The 25,450-nt window shown below is 39.0% G+C and overlaps 1 protein-coding gene across 8 annotated transcripts in view; it reads left to right on the forward strand.

The window, feature by feature from the left end:
• Positions 1–17,808, forward strand: part of LOC107763003 (serine/threonine-protein kinase ATM) — a 92,023-nt gene extending 74,215 nt beyond the window's left edge. For 5 of the 8 annotated variants that reach the window (XM_075255955.1, XM_075255957.1, XM_075255956.1 and 2 more), the window contains 10 exons: positions 480–569; positions 1,027–1,106; positions 1,195–1,273; positions 5,800–5,846; positions 14,647–14,746; positions 14,946–15,077; positions 15,391–15,525; positions 15,609–15,674; positions 16,747–16,893; positions 17,508–17,808. In XM_075255955.1, the coding sequence (XP_075112056.1) occupies positions 480–569; positions 1,027–1,106; positions 1,195–1,273; positions 5,800–5,846; positions 14,647–14,746; positions 14,946–15,077; positions 15,391–15,525; positions 15,609–15,674; positions 16,747–16,893; positions 17,508–17,585 (954 nt within the window). In that variant the 3' untranslated portion in view covers positions 17,586–17,808. Of the gene's footprint in view, positions 1–479; positions 570–1,026; positions 1,107–1,194; positions 1,274–1,367; positions 1,821–5,799; positions 5,847–14,646; positions 14,747–14,945; positions 15,078–15,390; positions 15,526–15,608; positions 15,675–16,746; positions 16,894–17,507 lie in introns of those variants that run through there. The other 3 variants (XR_012710970.1, XM_075255960.1, XM_075255959.1) reach the window with 3 other exon arrangements.
• The last annotated feature ends 7,642 nt before the right edge of the window (positions 17,809–25,450 follow it).

Genomic DNA, 25,450 nt, shown 5'->3' on the forward strand with positions numbered 1-25,450 from the left:
ATTTGGCACACTGAAATTCAGCACAAATACATGACAATTTTTTTACTAGCATGCTTTATGAGAATCATGGAAGATTGAGGGGAGTGTCAGATACCACAGAGTTAGTTCTTTTCTTTACATATCTGTCAAATTTGGAAGCATGGACTAGCATCAATGTTTAAGGCTTATAATCCATTATTTCTGCTGGTTATTGTAGAAGCATTAATTCCGTTGTTATCAGTGATTGCCCGTTCTTCCCTGATTTCTTGGTGTACTTTTACCTTGTTTGATCCCAGCCATAAGTAAGAGCCTTATAGGTGCTGGTAAAATGTATAGTTGGCCTCTTGTTTATTTCATGTCTGTGGATGCCTTCCCTTTCTGCTTGTAATTTGTGTTGTGTGCATTGAGCTCAAGAAATGGTATGTCATGGATTGCAAATTCCCTGCTATAGGTTTTCTTTTCTCGTGAGTATTGATATACATTTTGAATTTAATACACAGGTGATGGAACAGTTCTTTGGCTTAGTAAATACTTTCTTACAGAACCATCGGGACACTTGGAAAAGAAGGCTGAGAATTCGCACTTACAAGGTAACATCTTAAAAGGGTAAAAGCACCTTCAATTCCAAAAAAAATTATAATGGAAAACAAAAATCCTTGACTTAAGTTCCTCTTTGAAGGGGCGCGTGCCAAATTATTTAATTCTTTTCTGTTGAACTTAAAACTGTACTCTTTAATTACACTTGTTTTGCTTAATGATAATCTTTCAATTACTATCTATACTATTCTTCCCTACTGCTTAATATGACTATTAACTATATCACCTCCTGATTTAATGTTATTGAGTAGATTGTTCAAGTCTATCTTGCCTAGGAGTTGTATAAATATTGGTTCACGATCTTATGGTACTTTGTTAATCATATGCTTGTTAATGCATTCCACATGGTTCGGCAGGAATGAGTTGTTATATGACCTTGTACAAATTCTCCAGCTCATTTTATATACTTCCTCTGTCCACTCATTTTAGATTGTTGTGTTTGTGAGACAGGTTGTACCTTTTACTCCAAGTGCGGGTGTTTTGGAATGGGTGAATGGCACTCTTCCACTCGGTGAATATCTTATAGGCAGGTCAGTGGAACTAGCTTCTGCATTGTTCTCTACCCGTATATTTCATGGATTGAGTTGCTTATTGAACCTTTTGTTATTAAAATACCAGCACTAGAGATGGAGGAGCCCATGGACGCTATGGAGCAGGAGACTGGACATTCATGAAATGCCGGCAGCACATGACTGTGGTAAGTGCCACAACTTATCTGCTTAGTTTGTTTTCCACTTTGCAAATCTTGCTGTAAATCTCTCAACCATTACATACATTCACTGTATTGCTAGCAATTCAGCTGGTGCCTCAACAGTCTTTTGAGGCTTTGGAGCCTTAATGCCCTGCTAAGTTGAATTACTAAGCAAAATGTTTTGACAAGTTTCTCTTCTCTTGCAACAATAGGCGTGGGTAAGGATTTTGGTTACTGAACTCTTTAGCAGACTCCATAAGCATGTACCAAAAGGTAGGAATTCTAGAGAGGAGAAAAAATGTATGATTGAGAGACAAGGGGAGTAAAAACTTAAATCTACTACCTATTTGGGGTTACCGCTGGGTGCTTCGAGCAGAGATCTTGCGGTGTGCAATCCGTTGACAGAGAGAGTAGAGAAGCAGTTAGCGGTGTGGCAAAAGAGATACTTGTCGAAACAAGGGAAGCGCGATGGCAAAAGAGGTACTCGTCGAGAGGGGGGAAAGAAGTATTAATCAAAAGCACACTTTCTAGCATACCAACTTATTTGCTGTCACTCGTCGAAACAAGGGAGACTGGACATTCATGAAATGCCGGCAGCACATGACTGTGGTAAGTGCCACAACTTATCTGCTTAGTTTGTTTTCCACTTTGCAAATCTTGCTGTAAATCTCTCAACCATTACATACATTCACTGTATTGCTAGCAATTCAGCTGGTGCCTCAACAGTCTTTTGAGGCTTTGGAGCCTTAATGCCCTGCTAAGTTGAATTACTAAGCAAAATGTTTTGACAAGTTTCTCTTCTCTTGCAACAATAGGCGTGGGTAAGGATTTTGGTTACTGAACTCTTTAGCAGACTCCATAAGCATGTACCAAAAGGTAGGAATTCTAGAGAGGAGAAAAAATGTATGATTGAGAGACAAGGGGAGTAAAAACTTAAATCTACTACCTATTTGGGGTTACCGCTGGGTGCTTCGAGCAGAGATCTTGCGGTGTGCAATCCGTTGACAGAGAGAGTAGAGAAGCAGTTAGCGGTGTGGCAAAAGAGATACTTGTCGAAACAAGGGAAGCGCGATGGCAAAAGAGGTACTCGTCGAGAGGGGGGAAAGAAGTATTAATCAAAAGCACACTTTCTAGCATACCAACTTATTTGCTGTCACTCTTACAGTCCCCTGGTAAGGTGACCGAGATGTTTGGAAGACTTCAGCGGAACTTCTTATGGGACATGGCGGAAGGAACAAGTCATTTAGTGAATAAGAGAGTTGTCACATCTCGAAAGGTATGGGGATGAATCAGAGTGGAAGATCTCAAGGTTTTTAACAAAGCTTTGTTAGGAAAGTGGATATGGATATTTGGGATGGAAGAGAACGCATTTTGGAGGGGCGTGATAGCGAAAAAATATGGTATAATTGAAAGGAGGACCAGAAACATCACAGTTCCATAGTGGCTTGTGGAGAAGTATCGTGAAGGGGCGGGGAGACTTTAGTGGACATATTTCTTTTAGGGTTGGGGATGGAAGTACTGTTAGTTTTTTAGCGCATAAGTGGTGTAGGGAGAACGAGTTGAGGGAAGCCTCCCCTAACTTGTATAGTGTATCAAGCCAAAGAGGGATGACAATTCAACAAATCTATAAGTCTCATGAAAGGATAGTTTATTGGGATTTGAGATTCAGGAGGGACTTACAAGATTAAGAGATGGTGAATTTCACAATGTGGTTGAGATGCTGTATGGGTTGAATACGCCAAACTACATATCAGACGCATGGAGATGGTTGGATGCAATTTTCACTCTTAAATCATATTATAAGAGGTTGCTAAGGGGAGGAATGCATCTTTCCACATTGCTCTATTTGGACTCCTAGAGTGTTGAGAAAGGTGTGTTTCATTGCATGGTTGCAGCAAGGGGAGTGATTTTAACAGTGGAAAATCTAAGAAAGAGGGAGAATCACTTATCTTGGTTGGGGTTTCATGTGTAAAAGCTCGGGTGAAGACGTAAATCATCTTCTATTGCATTGTCAAGTGGCTAATCGGTTGTGGAGGGTGGTGCTTAATTTGTTTGGGACACAACGTAGAAGAGGCGTTGCATAGCTGGGTTCACCCGAGGGGAAAGAGAAGTCCTAGGGCATGGCAGGTTGCCCCATTAACATTCATGTGGGTTATTTGGAATGAAAGAAATAGGAGGGCATCTGAAGTATAAAGTAGTTTTTTGTTTCTAGTTTCTTTTCAATGTTCTCATGAAGTCCCTATTTGTATAGAGGATTGAGCCTCTTTTGTTGAGAACCATATTTTGGTGTAGGTTCTCTTCTTTTAGGTATACGGCTTGTATGTGGGGTTTCCCCCAATTATTAATAAAATTATTTACCTTATAAAAAGAAGTTTAGTTTTGTTATGGACAATAGCCCACAAGTCTTGGTAGGAGATAGAGATCAATCGGTATAGAGAGGCTATTCGAACAATGGCTCAACTCAAATCAAGAGGACGAATTTACATATCTCCTTAAATCCGAGCAGGATAGAAAGCATATGTTAACTGTGGTTCTTTTAACATTAGAGATCTACTTTGAGCACGTACTTGTTACTCTAGTCATGCATTGGGTTAATCAATAGAATACAAGGTGAGGTTTTATGGTGTATGGTATTCCTAGATGATATTTTGTTAATTGATGGAATTGGTGAGAAAATAAACTAAAGTGAAGAACTCTTGATAATAAGGCTTTTAGGACATGTCGAAGTGAGATGGAATATATGCACTGCAGGTTCATCCAACATAAGAAAAATGATGTTGAGGTGAGATTAGACGACTCAAATATTTAGGCTCGGTATTTTAAGAAAATAATGATGGATGAAGACTAAGTTTCATGGAAGTGTCGGGATACGTACCAGAGTGAAAGGCAAATTCTTGAAAACAATTGTGAGACCAGAAACACTATATGAGAGTGAATGTTGGTCCTATAAGTATTCACAGCATGAGTATGACAAAATGTAGATGTTTAAATGAAATTGTGGTCATATAATATTAGATAAGACTACAAAATGTAACGTGCGACAGAAGGTGCAAGCAGATTCATAGATGTGATACCATGATGGCTAAAGGTGTCGAGAAAAAGGTTGAGGTTGATAGAAATTCGCGTAGAGAAGTATCTCAAATGATTTACAATTTCTTAGACCTTATGTGGACTTAGCGAAAAATAAAACACATTAGGGGTGAAGTATCAGTATTGTTCGATACCAGCTATTCGGATTAGGATTAGTCGTCGTTGGGACACATTAACTAGATCCGGATGTTTACTGGAGTCTCATAAGTTTGGTTGGAGACTATTCAATAATGTAGGGATTGGTGAGAGATTTACAGAATCCATAGTTTTAGAGAATTCCTGTTACTGAGTAATGTAACGAAAGAGGCTCAAATTTAGTCCAATAAATACACAGATTCATGTAATCAACTCCAACTAGTTCTGAGTGAGACATAGTTGTTGTATCCTCTCTCAGTGTATCCCACTTAAATCTTTTCCGTTTCATCCACGATATGTTTGTTTGTAACCAGAGAAACATCATTGAGGTTAAACAGGAACAATTTGCTTACTTTTTGGGCAAGCTTACCTCAAGTATATGTTCATGCTTGGAGGGGCTTTCGAGGAAATCCCTCAACCTTTTGCATGTTATAGCAGCTTCCTCCCGCAATCTCTTTTGACATGTAGGAATATCTAAATCGGAGATAGTAAATGGACGAGAAACTTTATATGACCTTAGAGCCATGACTTTGAATAGTATTAAAAATGGACTTTGAGGTTAACTCAACTCCAAAAGTTAGCTAATGAGGTGAGTATTGCGGAACACTATATGTGGAGGTAACAGTCTATTCCCTCAACCAATGTGTGACAGTTTAACTCTTTGCATTGGACATGGACATTTGGAGTGTGAACTATAGAATGTAGGGTCTAACATTGCGTAAATCAAGAATAGGAATGGGTCTGGTTTTGATACCATGTGAAAAGCTGGACCTTGGGTTTAAATTAACTCCAAAAGCCAGAGCAGAAATGTTAGGATTGCCGAGGATCATAGACACCAGCTCATTCCCTCAGGCCTCAACCAATGCGTAAATTCTAACAAATAGTGCAAGCAATTGAAACTCGTTTGAGAATGCAGAATGCATGACATAAAATGAGATATAAAGATTATGTGAAGCTGCATACAGTTGGATTGTAATTCTTAGTTTCAAGTTAGTCATACCGATAGATTTGCTTTTAGTTCCATAGGCGTAACTCTGTTCTTTTTCTTTCTTTTATTGTTGGGGGGAGGTGTTGGTCAGTCATGCTGGCTTTAGTTATTATGTTCAGTGAAGCTCAAACACCATATTTAAAAGTGGCTGTATGAGTTGAACAGTAGAAGGACATGGCATAAACGTGTGACATCTTTTATTATAATTTAAAATTGAAGCTCAAAGTGCATCAATTAGCACATTGAAACTCGAACACCATATCTAGTTGGGAGTCTTGTATATGACTTATTTCAATAATGTTCACTTTTTTTTGTGTAGGAAAGTAACAAGCGGAAGGCCTTCCAGGAAGTCTGTGATAACTTCAGGTATTACTCACAGCATAAGCAATTCAAAAATGGCTCTGACTTGGGAAACGTGCCCAGCTTTTTTCTCTCTCCTTTTGAAACATGTCTTGCCGGCATCTCTGTACTCCGTTACTCTCCTCTAACTTTCTTTACCATGGAAGCCAAGATATTTTTTATTTCAGGTGAGAAATCTTTTGAGATCACCGATGGCGAGGGGTGGTTTACTATAGTTGAAAGGGGAAGAAGATTTTCGTGTCAAATTAACATAGATGAGGAAAGTCTCAGGCGAGTTTGCACAGCACTCAGACAAGCAACCGAAAGGGAGGGGAATTACTACAGACGTTGGGGGTGGAGTTCACAGTCATACTATTACAAAGCCTTTGTAAATTTCAATAGCTGTGGTAGATTCATACGTATTGAAGCATGGTTGGGGAGCAGGAAGAAGGCAGTGATTATTCCTGAAGCAGATTACAACTTGGGATGGGAAGATATAGCAAACAAAATTTTACACTTTCTGGGGAAACAAAGTACAAGCAGATCTAGACTTCCTCCTACTCTTCAATCCTATGCAGAAACAACAAAAATTTCTCGGTCGCCGGTGACGAAGCTTCCAGCAAGGATGGTTAACACTGTCAAAGCAGTTAACCCACGCGCAGATGACGGGAATCGCTATTTTCTCTCAAGGTGCTTAGTCGGCACTTTCAACGATCCCTTCAACTACAGCCCCAACCATGAGGTGATACAAAAATGGTTTCTGAATAGGTGGAAGGTTTGCGAGGGTCTGAAAGTAACTCCAATGTCCCACAATCAATTTCTCTTTGAATTTCCATAAAAAAAAGAAGCAGTGATAGTCCATGCTGGAGATTGGTTCTGGAACGGTCGACGCCTTTCATTGGAGTGGTGGTCGCCGGTGGCGGGCACTGAGTTAGCCTCGCAGAGATCTGGTAAAAAATGGATTAAGGCTTTAGGAATTCCCATTAATGCTTGGAACCTCGAGACATATAGAATCATTGGCGACATGTGTGGTGGCTTCATAGACATTGACGAAGATACGAGGCACCAGAATCACTACCTCTGGGCAAGAATCTGTGTTAACAATGGTAATATTGAATGTCCAGATAAGATAGAGCTCGATGTGGAGTGCTGGAGTTTCGAAATATCAATTCTGAAGGAGGTAGCAGCCTCGCCAAAACCTTTCCGGCCAACCGATGCAAAAATAGCGGCCAAAACTAAGGCGATATGTTTGGGGGAAAACGATAGGGTTGCAGTCAGTTCAGAGCACGTGGAGGGACAGCTGTCAAATGGTCACTTTAATTCAAAACTTTTGGGCCCTCTTCCATCCCTTCTCCATACACGGGCTAATAATAATATTAGCCAGTGCAGGCCCAATAAAGAAAGCACCTCAGGAGTCATTAAAGAGAAGATGGTGGGCCAATCTTTTAATTATTACAAAGCCCCAAAAAAGAAGGCCCAACAAAAGATGAAGGCAACTAAACCCACAATCATTCAGGAATGGCGTGCTAAAGGGCCTCTACTGGATCTACGACTTAATTCCAGCATTGCTATTCCTTCTTCTTCTTCAACCTTCTATCAGCAGCCCCAATCCATAGTGCCATTCTCTGAAGCAGTCACGCATGCAACACCTGTGACACACTCAGAAGCTGATGACGAAGCTGGTGATGAATCAGAAAATTTTCTTTCTAATGTAAGGGGTCTTCCTCAACAACTGGGTTGGTCCGATGCTACCTCTACTGCATTAATGCGCTCAGAAACAGATTCATACATTGAGTCACTTTCTCTACCATGGCATGATGATGAACATCTGGAATTACAGGGATTCCAGCAAGGAATTCAACAACCTACAACAGTAGAAACCTCCAAATGGACCAAATTGGTGTTGGGTAAAGTATGCAAGGCTTTCGGGATCAACGGTGCTGGATTTGAGCATGAAATTTTTGACTTAATCATGAGAATGGACCAGAAAAGACAGGTTCAACTACAACAAAGGGGATCACCCTCTTCAACTAGTAAGAAGGGGAAAGGGAGGAAAAAGGGGAAACTGAGGTCCAGAACTTAATATGTGGCATCAACTATGAGGGAAGGAATAAAAAGGAAAGGGGCAGGCAAGGCAAGGCTCTTTTCAGATGAAAGTTAAAATTCTCAGCTGGAACATTAGGGGCCTCAATGACAGGGATAAACGGAGCACTATCACATCACTAGTTAGGAAGTGGAAAGCTAATATTCTGTGTCTTCAAGAAACCAAAATGGAGAATATTCCAACCAATATGATTTACCAAATTTGGGGGAATAGGTGGGCTGAATGGGCAGACTTGAAGGCTAGTGGCACTAGGGGTGGCATTCTTATTCTATGGGATAAGAGATTGTGGAGGTGTATTGACTCTCACTAGGGGTGCTTCACTAATACTTGCTTTCTTGAGAGCCTCCATGAGGACTTCAGATGGGGGTTTACAGGTGTTTATGGTCCTCACTCCAATGCTGAAAGGGAAGATTTTTGGCAGGAATTGGGATCAGTCAGAGGTATTTGGGAGGAACAATGGGTTGTTGGAGGGGATTTCAATGTATGTATGTATGAATCTGATAGATTGAACTATTATAGAAGGACCAAAGCTATGAGATGCTTCTCTGAAGCAATTGAGGACCTGCAGCTAATGGATTTGCCATTACATGGAGCACAATACACCTGGTTAGGAGGGGAGGATATTTTCCAAGCCTCAAGAATTGACAGGTTCTTGGTCTCTACAGAATGGAATGAAAGTTTTAGAGCCATCAAGCAACTAGCACTCCCAAGAGTCATCTCAGATCACAAACCTTTATTGCTAGAAAGTGGAGAATGGGATTCAACAACATCTTACTTTAAATTTGAAAACATGTGGCTTCAAAGAGAAGGATTCATTGATATGGTGAAAGGGTGGTGGCAAAATTACACAATAAGTGGCAACCCAGACTTTGTGCTTATTCAGAAGTTGAGGAGCTTGAAGAAGGACATCTCCAAGTGGAACAAAGAAGTTAATGGCATGTTAGACACTAAGAGAAGCAGGGCTCTTGATGAACTCTTAGCCTTAGAAAAAGCAACTGAAAGCAGAGCTCCAACTCAAGCAGAAAAACAAAGGTTTCTGACTCTAAGAATGAAGTTGGAAGAGATTGCTAAAGCTGAAGAAATTTCTTGGAGGCACAAATCTAGATGCTTATGGCTAAAAGAAGGGGACAGGAACACTAAATACTTTCAAGCGTTGGCCAACTCTCATAGGAGATGCAACTCAATAGACACGCTCAAGATAAACAATGAGATTACAGAAGATAAAGAATTGATCAAAAGGGAGATATTAAACTATTACCAATCTCTATACACAGATAAGGAAGAGTGGAGACCATCTTCCAACTTTGAAGATGTTGCCAGACTATCAGAGGAGGAAAGTGAGCTGCTTGAAAAAGGTTTTGAGGAAGATGAAGTTTATGCTATCATTCAATCATGTGCCCCAGATAAAGCCCCAGGTTCAGATGGCTTTACCATGGCCTTCTTTCAGAAGTCATGGGATTTCATCAAACCAGACATTATGGCAGCACTAAATCATTTTCACCAACATTGTTACATGGAGAGATATGCAATGCCTCTTTCATTGCCTTGATACCTAAGAAGAAGGGAGCTATTGAGCTTAGGGATTACAGACCAATAAGCCTTATTGGTAGTATTTATAAGATTGTGGCCAAGGTGTTGGCAGAAAGACTGAAAAAGGTTATTGGAAAGTTGGTTTCTTCTCATTAAAATGCTTTCATTAAACACAGACAGATTACTGATGCAGCTCTCATAGCTAATGAAGTGTTGGATTGGAGGCTTAAAACTGACACACCTGGTGTTATGTGTAAACCTGGATATAGAAAAGGCATTTGATCAATTAAACTGGTCTTACTTGCTATCTATTTTGAGGAGAATGGAGTTTGGAGACAAATGGTTAAAGTGGATCAGATACAGTATCTCTATGGTCAAGTACTCAGTCTTAATCAATAGAGGTCTTGTTGGTTTCTTTTCACCTCAGAAAGGAATTAGGCAAGGGGATCCTCTTTCCCCCTTCCTATTCATACTAGCCATGGAGGGTTTAAGTAAAATGGTGGAAAAAGCCAGAGAAATGCAATGGATCCAAGGATTCAGTGTAGGCACAAACACCGGAAACTCAGTCACTATCTCACATTTATTAGACGCTGATGACACACTGATTTTCTATGAGGCAGATAGAGCCCAAGTCTTGTACCTGAATCTTACACTCCAGCTATTCGAAGCATTGTCAGGACTTCACATCAACAAGCAGAGAAGTATTATATATCCAGTCAATCGGGTGAGCAACATTGAGGAGTTGGCAAGGATCATCGGTTGCAGTATAGGGTCATTGCCTACAACCTATTTGGAATGGTGCAGTGGAGAATTTTGAGAAAAGACTGGCTTCATGGCAACAACAATACCTCTCTATGGGAGGAAGACTCACTCTCATCAGCAGTGTGCTTGACAGCATACCCACCTATGTCATGTCGATGTTTCCCATCCCTAAAAAAGTACTTAAAAGGCCGGACAAGATCAGGAGGGACTTTCGATGGGAAAGAAACAACAGTTCTCACAAGTATCATTTGATTAAATGGGATAAGGTATTGCAACCTAAATGCAAAGGTGGATTGGGGGTCAGAAATCTAGACAAGCACAATAAAGGTTTGCTAATGAAATGGCTCTGGAGATATGGCACATGTGAATCAAGTCTATGGAAAGAGGTGATCAATGCAAAACATGGGATTAAAGACAATTGGAGCACCAAAACTATCAGTGCATCCCATGGAGTAGGGCCCTGGAAGCATATTAGCAAACTGGAGAATGAATTTTTTCAGAATATTCATTTCAAACCAAGCAGTGGATGTCATATTAAGTTTTGGAAAGATAAATGGCTAAACAACACTTCTCTCATGGAGGACTATCCTAGCTTATTCAACATTGCCTTGGACAAGAATTCTTCTATTGCTCATAACAGAGCAAATGATAATTGGAATGTGCAACTCAGAAGATCTGTTCAAGATTGGGAGATAGAAGATTTGATGGAAATGCTAGCAAGATTAGAGGCCTACAACATTCATGAGAATGCTCCAGACAGTATGAGATGGGGATGTAAAGGTCTTTATACTGTTAAAGATTGCTACATGCAATTTAACAATCAGAATCAGGTATTGCATTCATGGCCTTGGAAACTGATATGGAGAACAAAGTTACCTGTGAAGGTGACATGCTTCAACTGGATTGCCCTTCACGAAGCCTGCTTAACGCAAGATAACCTATGCAGAAGGGGATTTCAGCTGGTCAACAGATGTTACCTTTGCAGGAGACACTAGGAAACAGTTAGTCACCTACTTCTACACTGCTAGTAGCCACAGACCAATGGAACATGTTCTTTTGTATTTTTGGTCTAAGTTGGGTAATGCCACAGACCCTGAGAGAGGCACATATGAGCTGAAGTCTTTGGGAGGCTGATAAGGTCATCAAGAAGATCTGGCTTATGATCCCTGCAACTATTTTTTGGTGTTTATGGAACGAGAGGAATAGTAGATGCTTTGATGACACCTCAACCTCGAACCAAGCAGTGGATGTCATATTAAGTTTTGGAAAGATAAATGGCTAAACAATACTCCTCTCATGGAGGACTATCCTAGCTTATTCAACATTGCCTTGGACAAGAATTCTTCTATTGCTCATAACAGAGCAAATGATAATTGGAATGTGCAACTCAGAAGATCTGTTCAAGATTGGGAGATAGAAGATTTGATGGAAATGCTAGCAAGATTAGAGGCCTACAACATTCATGAGAATGCTCCAGACAGTATGAGATGGGGATGTAAAGGTCTTTATACTGTTAAAGATTGCTACATGCAACTTAACAATCAGAATCAGGTATTGCATTCATGGCCTTGGAAACTGATATGGAGAACAAAGTTACCTGTGAAGGTGACATGCTTCAACTGGATTGCCCTTCACGAAGCCTGCTTAACGCAAGATAACCTATGCAGAAGGGGATTTCAGCTGGTCAACAGATGTTACCTTTGCAGGAGACACTAGGAAACAGTTAGTCACCTACTTCTACACTGCTAGTAGCCACAGACCAATGGAACATGTTCTTTTGTATTTTTGGTCTAAGCTGGGTAATGCCACAGACCCTGAGAGAGGCACATATGAGCTGAAGTCTTTGGGAGGTTGATAAGGTTATCAAGAAAATCTGGCTTATGATCCCTGCAACTATTTTTTGGTGTTTATGGAACGAGAGGAATAGTAGATGCTTTGATGACACCTCAACCTCGAACCAAGCAGTGGATGTCATATTAAGTTTTGGAAAGATAAATGGCTAAACAACAGTCCTCTCATGGAGGACTATCCTAGCTTATTCAACATTGCCTTGGACAAGAATTCTTCTATTGCTCATAACAGAGCAAATGATAATTGGAATGTGCAACTCAGAAGATCTGTTCAAGATTGGGAGATAGAAGATTTGATGGAAATGCTAGCAAGATTAGAGGCCTACAACATTCATGAGAATGCTCCAGACAGTATGAGATGGGGATGTAAAGGTCTTTATACTGTTAAAGATTGCTACATGCAACTTAACAATCAGAATCAGGTATTGCATTCATGGCCTTGGAAACTGATATGGAGAACAAAGTTACCTGTGAAGGTGACATGCTTCAACTGGATTGCCCTTCACGAAGCCTGCTTAACGCAAGATAACCTATGCAGAAGGGGATTTCAGCTGGTCAACAGATGTTACCTTTGCAGGAGACACTAGGAAACAGTTAGTCACCTACTTCTACACTGCTAGTAGCCACAGACCAATGGAACATGTTCTTTTGTATTTTTGGTCTAAGCTGGGTAATGCCACAGACCCTGAGAGAGGCACATATGAGCTGAAGTCTTTGGGAGGTTGATAAGGTTATCAAGAAGATCTGGCTTATGATCCCTGCAACTATTTTTTGGTGTTTATGGAACGAGAGGAATAGTAGATGCTTTGATGACACCTCAACCTCGAACCAAGCAGTGGATGTCATATTAAGTTTTGGAAAGATAAATGGCTAAACAGCAGTCCTCTCACGGAGGACTATCCTAGCTTATTCAACATTGCCTTGGACAAGAATTCTTCTATTGCTCATAACAGAGCAAATGATAATTGGAATGTGCAACTCAGAAGATCTGTTCAAGATTGGGAGATAGAAGATTTGATGGAAATGCTAGCAAGATTAGAGGCCTACAACATTCATGAGAATGCTCCAGACAGTATGAGATGGGGATGTAAAGGTCTTTATACTGTTAAAGATTGCTACATGCAACTTAACAATCAGAATCAGGTATTGCATTCATGGCCTTGGAAACTGATATGGAGAACAAAGTTACCTGTGAAGGTGACATGCTTCAACTGGATTGCCCTTCACGAAGCCTGCTTAACGCAAGATAACCTATGCAGAAGGGGATTTCAGCTGGTCAACAGATGTTACCTTTGCAGGAGACACTAGGAAACAGTTAGTCACCTACTTCTACACTGCTAGTAGCCACAGACCAATGGAACATGTTCTTTTGTATTTTTGGTCTAAGCTGGGTAATGCCACAGACCCTGAGAGAGGCACATATGAGCTGAAGTCTTTGGGAGGTTGATAAGGTTATCAAGAAGATCTGGCTTATGATCCCTGCAACTATTTTTTGGTGTTTATGGAACGAGAGGAATAGTAGATGCTTTGATGACACCTCAACCTCGAACCAAGCAGTGGATGTCATATTAAGTTTTGGAAAGATAAATGGCTAAACAACACTCCTCTCATGGAGGACTATCCTAGCTTATTCAACATTGCCTTGGACAAGAATTCTTCTATTGCTCATAACAGAGCAAATGATAATTGGAATGTGCAACTCAGAAGATCTGTTCAAGATTGGGAGATAGAAGATTTGATGGAAATGCTAGCAAGATTAGAGGCCTACAACATTCATGAGAATGCTCCAGACAGTATGAGATGGGGATGTAAAGGTCTTTATACTGTTAAAGATTGCTACATGCAACTTAACAATCAGAATCAGGTATTGCATTCATGGCCTTGGAAACTGATATGGAGAACAAAGTTACCTGTGAAGGTGACATGCTTCAACTGGATTGCCCTTCACGAAGCCTGCTTAACGCAAGATAACCTATGCAGAAGGGGATTTCAGCTGGTCAACAGATGTTACCTTTGCAGGAGACACTAGGAAACAGTTAGTCACCTACTTCTACACTGCTAGTAGCCACAGACCAATGGAACATGTTCTTTTGTATTTTTGGTCTAAGCTGGGTAATGCCACAGACCCTGAGAGAGGCACATATGAGCTGAAGTCTTTGGGAGGTTGATAAGGTCATCAAGAAGATCTGGCTTATGATCCCTGCAACTATTTTTTGGTGTTTATGGAACGAGAGGAATAGTAGATGCTTTGATGACACCTCAACCTCGAACCACTTACTCAAATCTAAATGCCAGCTCAACCTTTTTTTCTGGACAAAGTTGTCCCCCGTAAATAGTACAGGACACCTTTTGGACTTTATTAGCTCTGTTGTCCTAGATTGAGACTTTGTTTTGGGGTAAACAATGTTCTCCTGTAATTTTTTGTTTATTTAGCTCATATGCCTCTTGTAACTTTGCATCTTCTTGATGCCTTCTTAATGAAACATATTACTTCATCAAAAAAAAAAACGTCAGGTATTACTCACCTTCCATAAGACCTTGAGCTCAAGTTGTTTGAGCTATCTAATTTTCTTCGCTGCAGGCCTGTCATGCATCACTTTTTCTTGGAGAGATTTTTTCATCCAGCTGACTGGTTTCAAAAGAGGCTTGCTTATACCAGAAGCGTGGCCGCAAGTTCAATGGTACTTCTTCCAGTGATTTAGCAACTTCCCGAAACAGTTCCCTCTCTTCAAATATTTCCTAGTAAACCAGAAAAGAAATTGTGTAATCATAAACAGAAATTAGAGAACTGTGTTTGAGCTTAAGTTCTTGCTAGATATTTAATGTCAAGATCTTGATTTATCTAGTAGTTTTGAATGTTCATACTTCTTTTACATTCAGGTCGGATATATTGTTGGACTAGGAGATCGGCATTCCATGAATATCCTTGTAGATCAAGCCACTGCAGAAGTTGTTCACATAGATCTTGGGGTTGCATTTGAGCAGGGCCTTATGCTGAAAACTCCCGAAAGGGTTTGTTTATTTCAACCTTGAGTACTTCTGTTCTGTTAGATTAGTTATATTAAAGTTGGTCATATTCATAAAGAAAAGTTAATCAGATGTGTAAATATGTATTAGTGGCCCACATTGGATGGATTTTTTATATACGCTATATAGGGTATCTACAAAAGAACTTAGGTTGAAGTCACTTGTCTTCTTGCATTCCTAATCTTTTCACTCATACTCTCACATATCCTATGTCACTCTTTTGTTTTTATAAGATCATGTCATTGTTTAAATTTCTTCAGCCTGTATCTCAATGGTCATCCATAATGATCTATTGCAGGTACCCTTCAGGCTGAGTAGGGACATTATTGATGGCATGGGCGTAACTGGGGTGGAAGGGGTTTTTAGAAGATGCTGTGAGGAAACCCTGTCTGTTATGCGGACAAACAAAGAAGCACTGCTTACCATTATCGAGGTACCGCATTTCAGATGCCTATGCCTACCACATTAGGAGTTTAAACTGTGTCCGTCAGTCATACTTACAGACCTTTGCTGCAGGTCTTTATCCATGATCCTTTATACAAGTGGGCTTTATCCCCTCTAAAGGCTTTGCAACGTCAGAAGGTATATCAATGATGGCGTTTATCCTTTTCTGAGGTCCACTTGCAATGTTAGTGTCATATTCATTAAGAAAACTGAAAGTCAAAAGTTCATTTAAGATACAAGGTAAAAGTGGTAAAAAACATTACTGATGAAATGTCATTCTCTGTGATTCTTGAATGTATGGGATTTTATCAATTTAGGAGTCTTGCTTAGAATGGATATCAATAATTTGACATGGTGCACCTGCAATGGATCTTCCTAATTGATATATATAATATTTTTAAAGTGCTAATTTATATATTTGCAGATATGCTTAACATAGGTTATTGGTCATTACATATGAAAGCACGCTTTTTGCTAACTTGTACGAAAACCCTGATTCTGGTTTTGTTTTGTGACCTAGACTGTCATTCCACTTCCATTAATGTGACATTTATAGGCATATTATCCACAATGCATATGCACCTGTCTCTGTCTGAAGGAGCAACCAGAAAAGTATTGTTGTGTGGGTTGTCTTGGACATTACAGCTGGTGAGACATGCATATGCATTTTGAACCTGAATTTTGTATATTAAATAAGTGTCTACATTATCTAAGTAGTGTTTTTGCTTGTGAAGTTCAATGAGATGGGATAAATCCAACACTCTTCTTTTTCCTCGAATAAGTAAACAAAATCCAACTTTCATAATGCCCAAATTTAACATTAGTCCTTGATACCACTCCTAATTTGAAAATTTTGGTTTCGAACAGACTTGTCAGAAAGTATGTGGCATGCGGAGGCGTAAAACTAATTGAACGGCTGAGTATGAGCAAGTCAAGACCTCATACTGCTCTGTTCCAAAGTACACTCAGTTTTGTAGGAGCCCATTAGTTTATAGGTGGTGAAACTAGTTTTAGCTAGAAGCAAGTTCTTGTCTTACTATCGTAAAGCACTTGACTTACTACCCAGTTCCCATTAGAATAGCCTGTAGTCATGTTTTTACAATTCAAACTTAAAATGCGTGTATATATGAACTGGTTGATATCTGAAGAAGGTATAATAATGTTCATCTTCGCATTTACAAAGGCTTATTGAACTATTTCTGCTTGTTAGGAAAGTGAAGATGATCTGGAAACCAGTTTGGAAGACTCTCAACAAGATGACTATGAGGGGAACAAGGATGCTGCTAGAGCCTTGATGCGTGTTAAACAAAAGTTAGATGGATATGAAGAAGGTGAAATGAGAAGTGTTCATGGGCAGGTAATCTGTTAACCGGAATAAGGCATCAATTCGCACACACTATACACTAATAAATTATTAATCTGATTATTAATTTTAATCCCTGCTAGCCCAGTGATATGTCTTATTGCTCTTTGTTTAATTAAACTTGAGAGCATCATTCTTTACCTTCTACACAAATAATACACACTACTATATGAATGCTCTTTTCAGAAATTGTGCTTTCAGGTTCAGGCAACTCTAATTATCTTTATTTGCTTTCTCTCTTGACTGAAATTGATCAGCAAATTCTTTCCAATAGCTATATGGGTTTAGATTGGTCTCCTTTATTTTTACTATTTTTTGGAAGAGCGGAGGCATTTTTGTAATGAAACTAAACTTATCTTGAGTGCTAGTTAGAAAAGAAAGATTAACAAAGATAGCAGTGTCTTGAAATAATATTGAAACAGTACAAGTCCAGGCAAGTGAGGAGGTAGTTCTATTACTTGAATAGACAACCCTAGAATTGGCTGATAGGGTACTGTGCTTCTAAGACGCATACTTTCCTTTTACTCAAACTTGAATTTCCCATTGGTATCTCAATCTATGTTGCATAAAAGAAAGGAAAGAGGTGATAAGTGCCCCCCTTTTTGCAGGTTCAACAACTCATACACGACGCCATTGATCCTGATCGTTTGTGTCATCTGTTTCCTGGATGGGGAGCTTGGCTATGAGAGCTTTCAAACTAGTGTCAAGCACTGATTAAATTTTTTAGGTTCTTCCTTTTCTTTTTCATTTTTTCCTCAGCTTTGATGAGTGTAATCTTGTGCGTGATCTTAGGTTATGGGTGTAATTTAGTGTCGCTGTAATGAAAAGACCTCATGTAAAGAAGTCCTGTAAATATGTCAGCAACGCCGTCGTTTATTCTAACTTAAGCTCATGTTTTGAGTTTCAGCCTCATATTCGGTTCTCCCCGTGCATCTACAACTTAAGCTATCACAATCTCACTTTCAAATATAATAAGACGACAACAACAACCCGGTATAATCCCACTTAGTGGGGTCTGGGGAGGGTAGTGTGTACGCAAACCTTACCCCTAAGGGTAGTGGGGTCTGAGGCTTTGAAAACAGCCGGCATCCTTCCCTCCAAGAACTTCTCACCTTGCTCTTGGGGAGACTCGAACTCATAACCTCTTGGTTGGAAGTGGAGGTTGCTTACCATTAGAGCAACCCCTAGTCTTTCAAATAATAAGACAAAATTTGGAATTAGAGCTCTTTTTCTCGCGATTGAAACCTTGAACTTTAGCTCAAAACAAATTTATACTCCTCTACAGCGCAATTTTCTTTTTTCTTTCTCTCTATTTGTCCTCCCGTAGAATTGGCTCTCAACAAGACAGGGAAATGCCTGAAAATATTTTATTTTCTTTTTCTTCTTGTACATATACAAGAACAACAGGGATCATCCATGTATTTACACATTTACACCTGTCTACAACATATAGCATAGAACTCTCTCGAGACAAATAAAAGTCTAGGAATCCTCGTTAATAAAAATTCCTTCAACTAACGATTTGGTATTGAACATCAGTAGAGCTGTTATCTCGCAGGATTCCATTAAGCGATCGGAGTATCAAAAATAGATCCTCGTTCTCAACAGCTTCTTGGCTTTGACCTCAGCAATTAAAAAAACATCTTCGGTCTTCACTCCTGTTACTTCCAAATTTAGCTTCGAAAATTTTCCAAAAGTTTGGAAAGAAACAAGATGGATGAATCATTCAGTAACAACTACAAGGAAAGCCATGTGCAAGATCAGTCCTCTTCAAGAACCAAAAGGAAACTACGTTTGATAATCTGTCTGGTAACTCTCTTCCCGCTCATAATTGCTGCTATCATCTCTGCTTCAGTAATACTAAAACAAAAAACAGAGTCCAAATCACTGTCCTTTAACCCAACAAACGCTATTACAGCAGTCTGTGAACTCATCAGCCAAGATCCGGACTCATGCTTTGACTCTATTGCTTCACTTTACGATGCCCAAATCCCATTATTATCATCTTGGTCAAATGGAGATTCTAGAATTAACCCATCTCGAATCTTTATTCTTTCGCTTTATGCTTCAAGAATCGAGCTTGAGAATGTCGCTTCCTCAATTGAAAAGATAATTTCAGTCAGCCCCAAGACTGTTGGTGCCTTGAGAAATTGCCAAGGAATGATTAGATTCTCTCTAAAGCAACTCAATGAATCAGTAGTGAGTTTGGGCGTTGACCCAGATGAGAAAATCCTGACAATTAATAAAGTTGTTTGGGATTTGCAACGGTGGATTGGGGTGGCCCAGGGTCAAGTACAAAGGTGTGTTGACTTATTGGAGGACGTTCCTTCGACGGTTGCGGTGAATATTAATGCAGCCCAGCAAAGCATGAGGAACAGTAGAGGAATATTGCTAAAAGTGGATGACATTTTCGACCTGTTTTATCCAAGAATAGGAATAGCATTAGGCTCTTTAGTTTTGGAATTTGAATATGGGCTAACTGCTTGGCTCTTTTGCTTTGAGTATTTGCTCTTGGTATTTCTTTTTTGCCTGTTGTTACGTATATATTGATATCCATTTAGTTCTATGTTTTTTACCTTCAGAGATTGCCAGCTTGTTTACTTCCAATTACAAGAGATGAAAATATAATTATGCTATCCAGTTGTTCGTAGTTAATTGCTGGTTTTCCAATTGTCAATTTTCCGTTGCTGTGACATGTTTAATTAATTCCAAAAAGTGAGATGAAAGAAGCTTTTTCTTTCTGGTCGTCAAAATAATGGATCGTTGCTGATAATTTTTGGCATGGTCAATTAATAGTTTCCTATATTCACTTACAATATGAATTAAAAAAATAACTCTACAAATTAAAGATTTTGTATTATTTTACAGATCTGTCATATAACTAAAATAACATGAGTAATTGCACATATCAGTAGAGAATTCCAATTGCTGCTTATGTAACAATCAGGTTATGGAGACGAGTACGCATTTGTTTGTGGACTGTAATTGGATCACAGCTTTTTGAGAGTTGAACTTAATGGATAAATGTTCAGGTTCCCGCTGGAGAGCTGAAACAGGTGTTGGAATGTATCAAGAGGAAGCACGGGAAAGAATTACAAAAGGAAGTGATAGCAGCAGTTTGGGGAACCATGACATACCAGACCTGGCGAGCTCGGAATTACAAAGTGTTTAAGGGTGCTATACTACAACCAGCAGAAGTAGCAACACAGATAAAGAGAGAAATTGTACAGAGAATAGAAGTACTTAGATCGTCAAAAAAAGCACATAGGAGTAGAGAGTTTTTACATAGAATACTTAGTACCTAGAATACATGTTGAATTAAAGTAGTTCTGCATATTTGTAATTAGCTACTGTCGGAGGCTTATTGTTCAGAGTACCGTTCCTAGAAGGTGGTTATGGAAATAAGTGCTCTATGGGCGTATTAATTTGGTTTGTTAATGGTAATATTCACATTGTTACAAAAAAAAATAGATTACAAAATAAAATTACCCAATTTGAAAAGTTTTATTTTGTGTCTCATACAACTTACATTAGTTGTATGAGGTTGTTTTTTGTCTCACAAATTTATGGACCCCAATCTTACACTTCTGGATCCACAAAACTGTGAGACAAAAAAGTTGACTCATACAACTAGTATCACAAATTTATGGAACTCAATCTTAAAATCTGGATCCACAAAACTGTTAGACAAAAAAGTTAGACTCATACAACAAGTATCAGCCGTATGATACACAAAATAAAATTTTCTCTCCATCAATAAAGTATTTCCTACTTGACTTCTTGACATAAAGGAAGAGTGACCAAGTCTCTGGCCGCTCACAATTTAGCACTATCTCAGCACCATATTTTCACTTACCCAGAAAAAACCTCAAGATTTCAATTCTAACCATGGAATCATTCTCCGCCAACAAAATCTCAAAGACATCAGTTAAAGATAGCCTTATTTTGAATACTCAAACGTACTCAAGAAGAAGACAGCAGCACCTCAAGTTGTTTATCGCTTTAATCATCTTTTTCATCCTAATATTCGCTGCCATTATCTCTGTTTTAACGATGATTAAGCGAGATTATGAATCTGAGTCACCTGCCAATAACCCACACAAGGCAATCGAATCCATTTGCTCCCTGACTCCGTACTACCAGGATTGCTTCAGGTACATGTCTAATTCCCTCTACAAAAATAACCAATTATCATCAACAGCAATCGATTCATCTCAGATATTCTCCTTATCTCTTCATACTGCAATCAACGAGCTCAATAAATTCACTTCGTTTCTCAAATCGAACATTTTCCGTAATGATCAGTCAACTCCAAGTCAATGCGAATCTATGTTCAACAGTTCAGTGAGTCAACTGAACAGTTATTTGGCGATTATCAACAAGAAAAATTTGACAGTAAAGATATCTTTGAGATCTGAAATGATGAGCTGGCTCGAAACTGAAAGACCCAAAATTGGGAGTTGCTTGTATTGGTTGGAGTACGAGAAGGAATTGGATACGAAAAACGCAAGCAATAGCTTAATGATTCTGGCTAATATGAACAAGATTAATGAGATATTTAACCCATCGATTACTAGTGTCCTGGGTTTTGATTTATTTCAACGCTCGGGGAAAAGCACCTTAGCTTTATTTCTGTCGGATAATGACTTCGTGGGCACCGTATGTGTTTTTGGATTGCAGTTTATTTTCTTGCTGATTTTGGTATGTCTGCTTTTACGTGTATGGTGATACTACGTATGTGATTCAATTTGATATAGTTTATGTAGTACGTGGTTCGTCACTCTTTGAGTTTTGGAATTATGAATAAAATGATATGGGTATTTATTGTTACGCTGTTGTTTCATTTGTAAAATAACAGAGTAAACTTCAAGTTATTTAGGGAATATCACACAAGTAAAATTTTCCTTCCAACCAAATTGAACTAAACATTATAATTACCTTTTTCATTTCATTGAATAGTCCAAAGTTTAATTTTCAATCAAGGACATGGCTAAGTTTTTGAAATTTGAACAGGGAAAAAAAATTCCTCTAGGCTATAACAACAACAATAACAATAACCACCAAAGAATGTGGTGCAGTAAATGGGACTGCTCTTCCCTTAACCAGAGGTCTCGGGTTCGAGTCCTGGATATGAAAAAATTCTTGGTAGGGAGCGCTTCCTCCCAAATAAGGATCTACACGGCGTGAATTCGAATATAGTTGGGCTCCACTGCGAGTACTGGACACCTGATAGGAAACAAAAAAAAACAATAATTACAATAACATTTCCTTTACTTTTCAATACAAGTCAATAATAATAACAACAACAAACCTAGTGATCCTACACGTGGGGTCGATAAGGGAAATGTGTACACAATTTTTACCTATGCCTAGAGAAAATAAAGAGTCTGTTTCCGATAGACACTTGGTTCAGAAAAGATACAAAGGTAAAGAAGAAAAAAGGCTCATGAAAAATAAAAAGCAGAGAATAACAATAAGCAGCAATACCAGCAAAGCAATCAGAAAACCAAAGCGCAAGAACCAACAAGTAATAACAGAAATCTAAGAACAAGAAATACAAGACTAACACTAAATAGAGCACTAAAACTACTGGTATGAACGAAGAAGACGCTCAGCTACCTAACCTTCTACCCTAATTCTCGACCTTCACGCCTTTCTATCAAGGATCATGTCCTCGATGAGCTGGAACATTGCCATGTCTTGCCTAATCACCTCTCCCAATACTTCTTCGGCCTACGTCTACCTTTTGGTAAGCCCTCCAAGACCAACTTCTCACACCTACTTAATTACTTGGGCATCAACGCCTCTCCTCTTTACATGTGCGAGTCATCTAACTCTCGCTTCCCGCATTTTGTCCTCCACCGGAGTCACTCCCACCTTGTCCCGAATAACTTTATTCCTAATCTTATCTAACCATATATGCCCACACATCCATCTTAACATCCTCATTTCTGCCACCTTCATCTTCTAGATATGGGAGTTCTTGATTGTCCAACACTCATCCCCGTACAACATAGTCGGTTTGACCATTGCTTTATAGAAATTACCTTTAAGTGTTGGTGGCATTCTTATCACACAAAATATCGGAACGAGCCTCTAGCTTACCCCCAAAGGATGTGGTGCAGTAAATGAGATTGCTCTTCCCTTAACCAGAGGTCTCAAGTTCGATCCCTGGATATGAAAAAATTCTTGATAGGGAGAGCTTCCCCCCAAATAGGGACCTACGTAGTCGGGCTCCATTGCGGGTACTAGACACCCGATAGGAAACCAAAAAAAAAAACAATAATAACAATAACATTTCCTTTACTTTTCATTACAACTCAATAATAATAACAACAACAAACCTAGTGATCCTACACGTGGGGTCGATAACGGTAATATGTACACAACTTTTACCTCTGCCTAGAGAAAATAAAGAGGTTGTTTCCGATAGACACTTGGTTATGAAAAGATACAAAGGTAAAGAAGAAAAAAGGCTCATTAAAGATAAAAAACAGAGAATAACAATAAGCAGCAATACCAGCAAAGCAATAAGAAACCAAAGCGCAAGAACCAACAAGTAATAACAGAAATTTAAGAATAAGAAATACAAGACTAACACTAAATAGAGCACTAAAACTACTGGTATGAACGAAGAAGACGCTCAACTACCTAACCTTCTACCCTAATTCTCGACCTCCACACCTTCCTATCAAGGATCATGTCCTCGATGAGCTGGAGCATTGCCCATGTCTTGCCTAATCACCTCTCCCAATACTTCTTTGGCCTACGCCTACCTTTTGGTAAGCCCTCCAAGACCAACTTCTCACACCTACTTAATTACTTGGGCATCAACGCCTCTCCTCTTTACATGTGCGAGTCATCTAACTCTCGTTTCTCGCTTCTTGTCCTCCACCGGAGTCATTCCTACCTTGTCCCAAATTACTTTATTCCCAATCTTATCTAACCAGATGTGCCCACACATCCATCTTAACATCCTCATTTCTGTCACCTTCATCTTCTAGACATGGGAGTTATTGACCGTCCAACACTCATCCCCGTACAACATTGTCGGTCTGATCATTGCTCTATAGAACTTACCTTTAAGTGTAGGTGGCATTCTTATCACACAAAATATCGGAACGAGCCTCTAGCTTACCCCCAAAGGATGTGGTGCAGTAAATGAGATTCTTCCCATTCCCTTGTATAACAGACCCAAGGTACTTGAAACTTTCTATCCTAGGGATGACTTGTGAATCCAACCTCACATCCTCGTCTGCTTCCTGATCCGCTCCATTGAGCTTGCACTCCAAGTATTTGGTCTTGATCCTGCTTAACTTAAAACCTTTAAACTCAAGGGTCTGCCTCTAAACCTCTAACCTCGTATTAATACTGCCTCGCATATCATCAATCAAGAAGCACAATTAGGTTACTTTTTAACGATTATGTTAGCACCGACATTCAATTTACCTACAAATAATATACTTAACTAGTATAAATTTCAAATACAAAATTTAAGAAAAACAAGAGTTAACAATAAGACAACAGAAAACTTATAATTGTTGCCACCTGTCTCGTCTTATATAGCTCTTTTATATATTAACAGACAAACTATATTTCAAATATATTCTAAATATAATGTTGGTATTAAATATGTAAATATCATTTTAAACATAAAATTGCTACTATCCAGATGGAGTAGTACAATAATTAATAATAGGCCGAATACATACGGAGACACTTAAAGTTGGCACGATCTTTAATTTAGACACTTCATCTAAAGTTTGTTTCATTTGAACATTTTAACCATGTATTTACTGTGTCATTTAGACACAAAATTTTTAGGCATCCATACGTAATAGATGCGTGAAATTCACACGCTAGGGTAACCAATAAGATGGAGACACATGGATTTATTAACAATTAAAAAAAGACTTTAGAGAAATGAAAAAAAATAAAAGAAAAACAAGAATCCCAACCCACCCCTACCCTCCGTCATCTTCCCCAACGACCCCCACCCCCCTTCTTTTCCATCTTCATCTGCAAAACAAAGTACTCTCATAACCATGGCTTGGTTTAATTCTAGGCCACATTGCCGGAAATGGAGTTTCAGGGTTCCAAATCGAACAGAACAAATGCAAAATTTTGCAAAATTCTTAGATTTCACCGGAAAAGTTCGTACTTGGGTTTTTTGAAAATCTGAAAATTAGGGTTCGAAGTTGGCTGGGTGTTCGAGTTTTTGGTTGTAAACGCTGATACGAGGTGAGGTCTGAAGATTTGAGCTTTGATTTGAACTGCTTTTCTAGGGTTTTGGGTTCAAAACTTGAACTGATTGTTTGACAAAGAAGACGAACTTCGGTCTTTTGATTTTGCGGTTGTTTGTTCGAATTGATCACTGGGCTTGGTATTGATATTGTTTAGAGTTTTCATTTCAAGTTTTAAATCATTTGGTGAAGATTTGAGTGAGATTGGTTCATTTTGGGTATGCTGAAGCACAATGATATTCTTGGCTTTCACTGGAAAAGTTCAAGCTATTTCCATTCATTTTGCTTCTTCTTCTTCTTCTTCTTCA

Source organism: Nicotiana tabacum, chromosome 6, assembly GCF_000715075.1.
Source record: "Nicotiana tabacum cultivar K326 chromosome 6, ASM71507v2, whole genome shotgun sequence".
NCBI classification, from domain to species: domain Eukaryota; kingdom Viridiplantae; phylum Streptophyta; class Magnoliopsida; order Solanales; family Solanaceae; genus Nicotiana; species Nicotiana tabacum.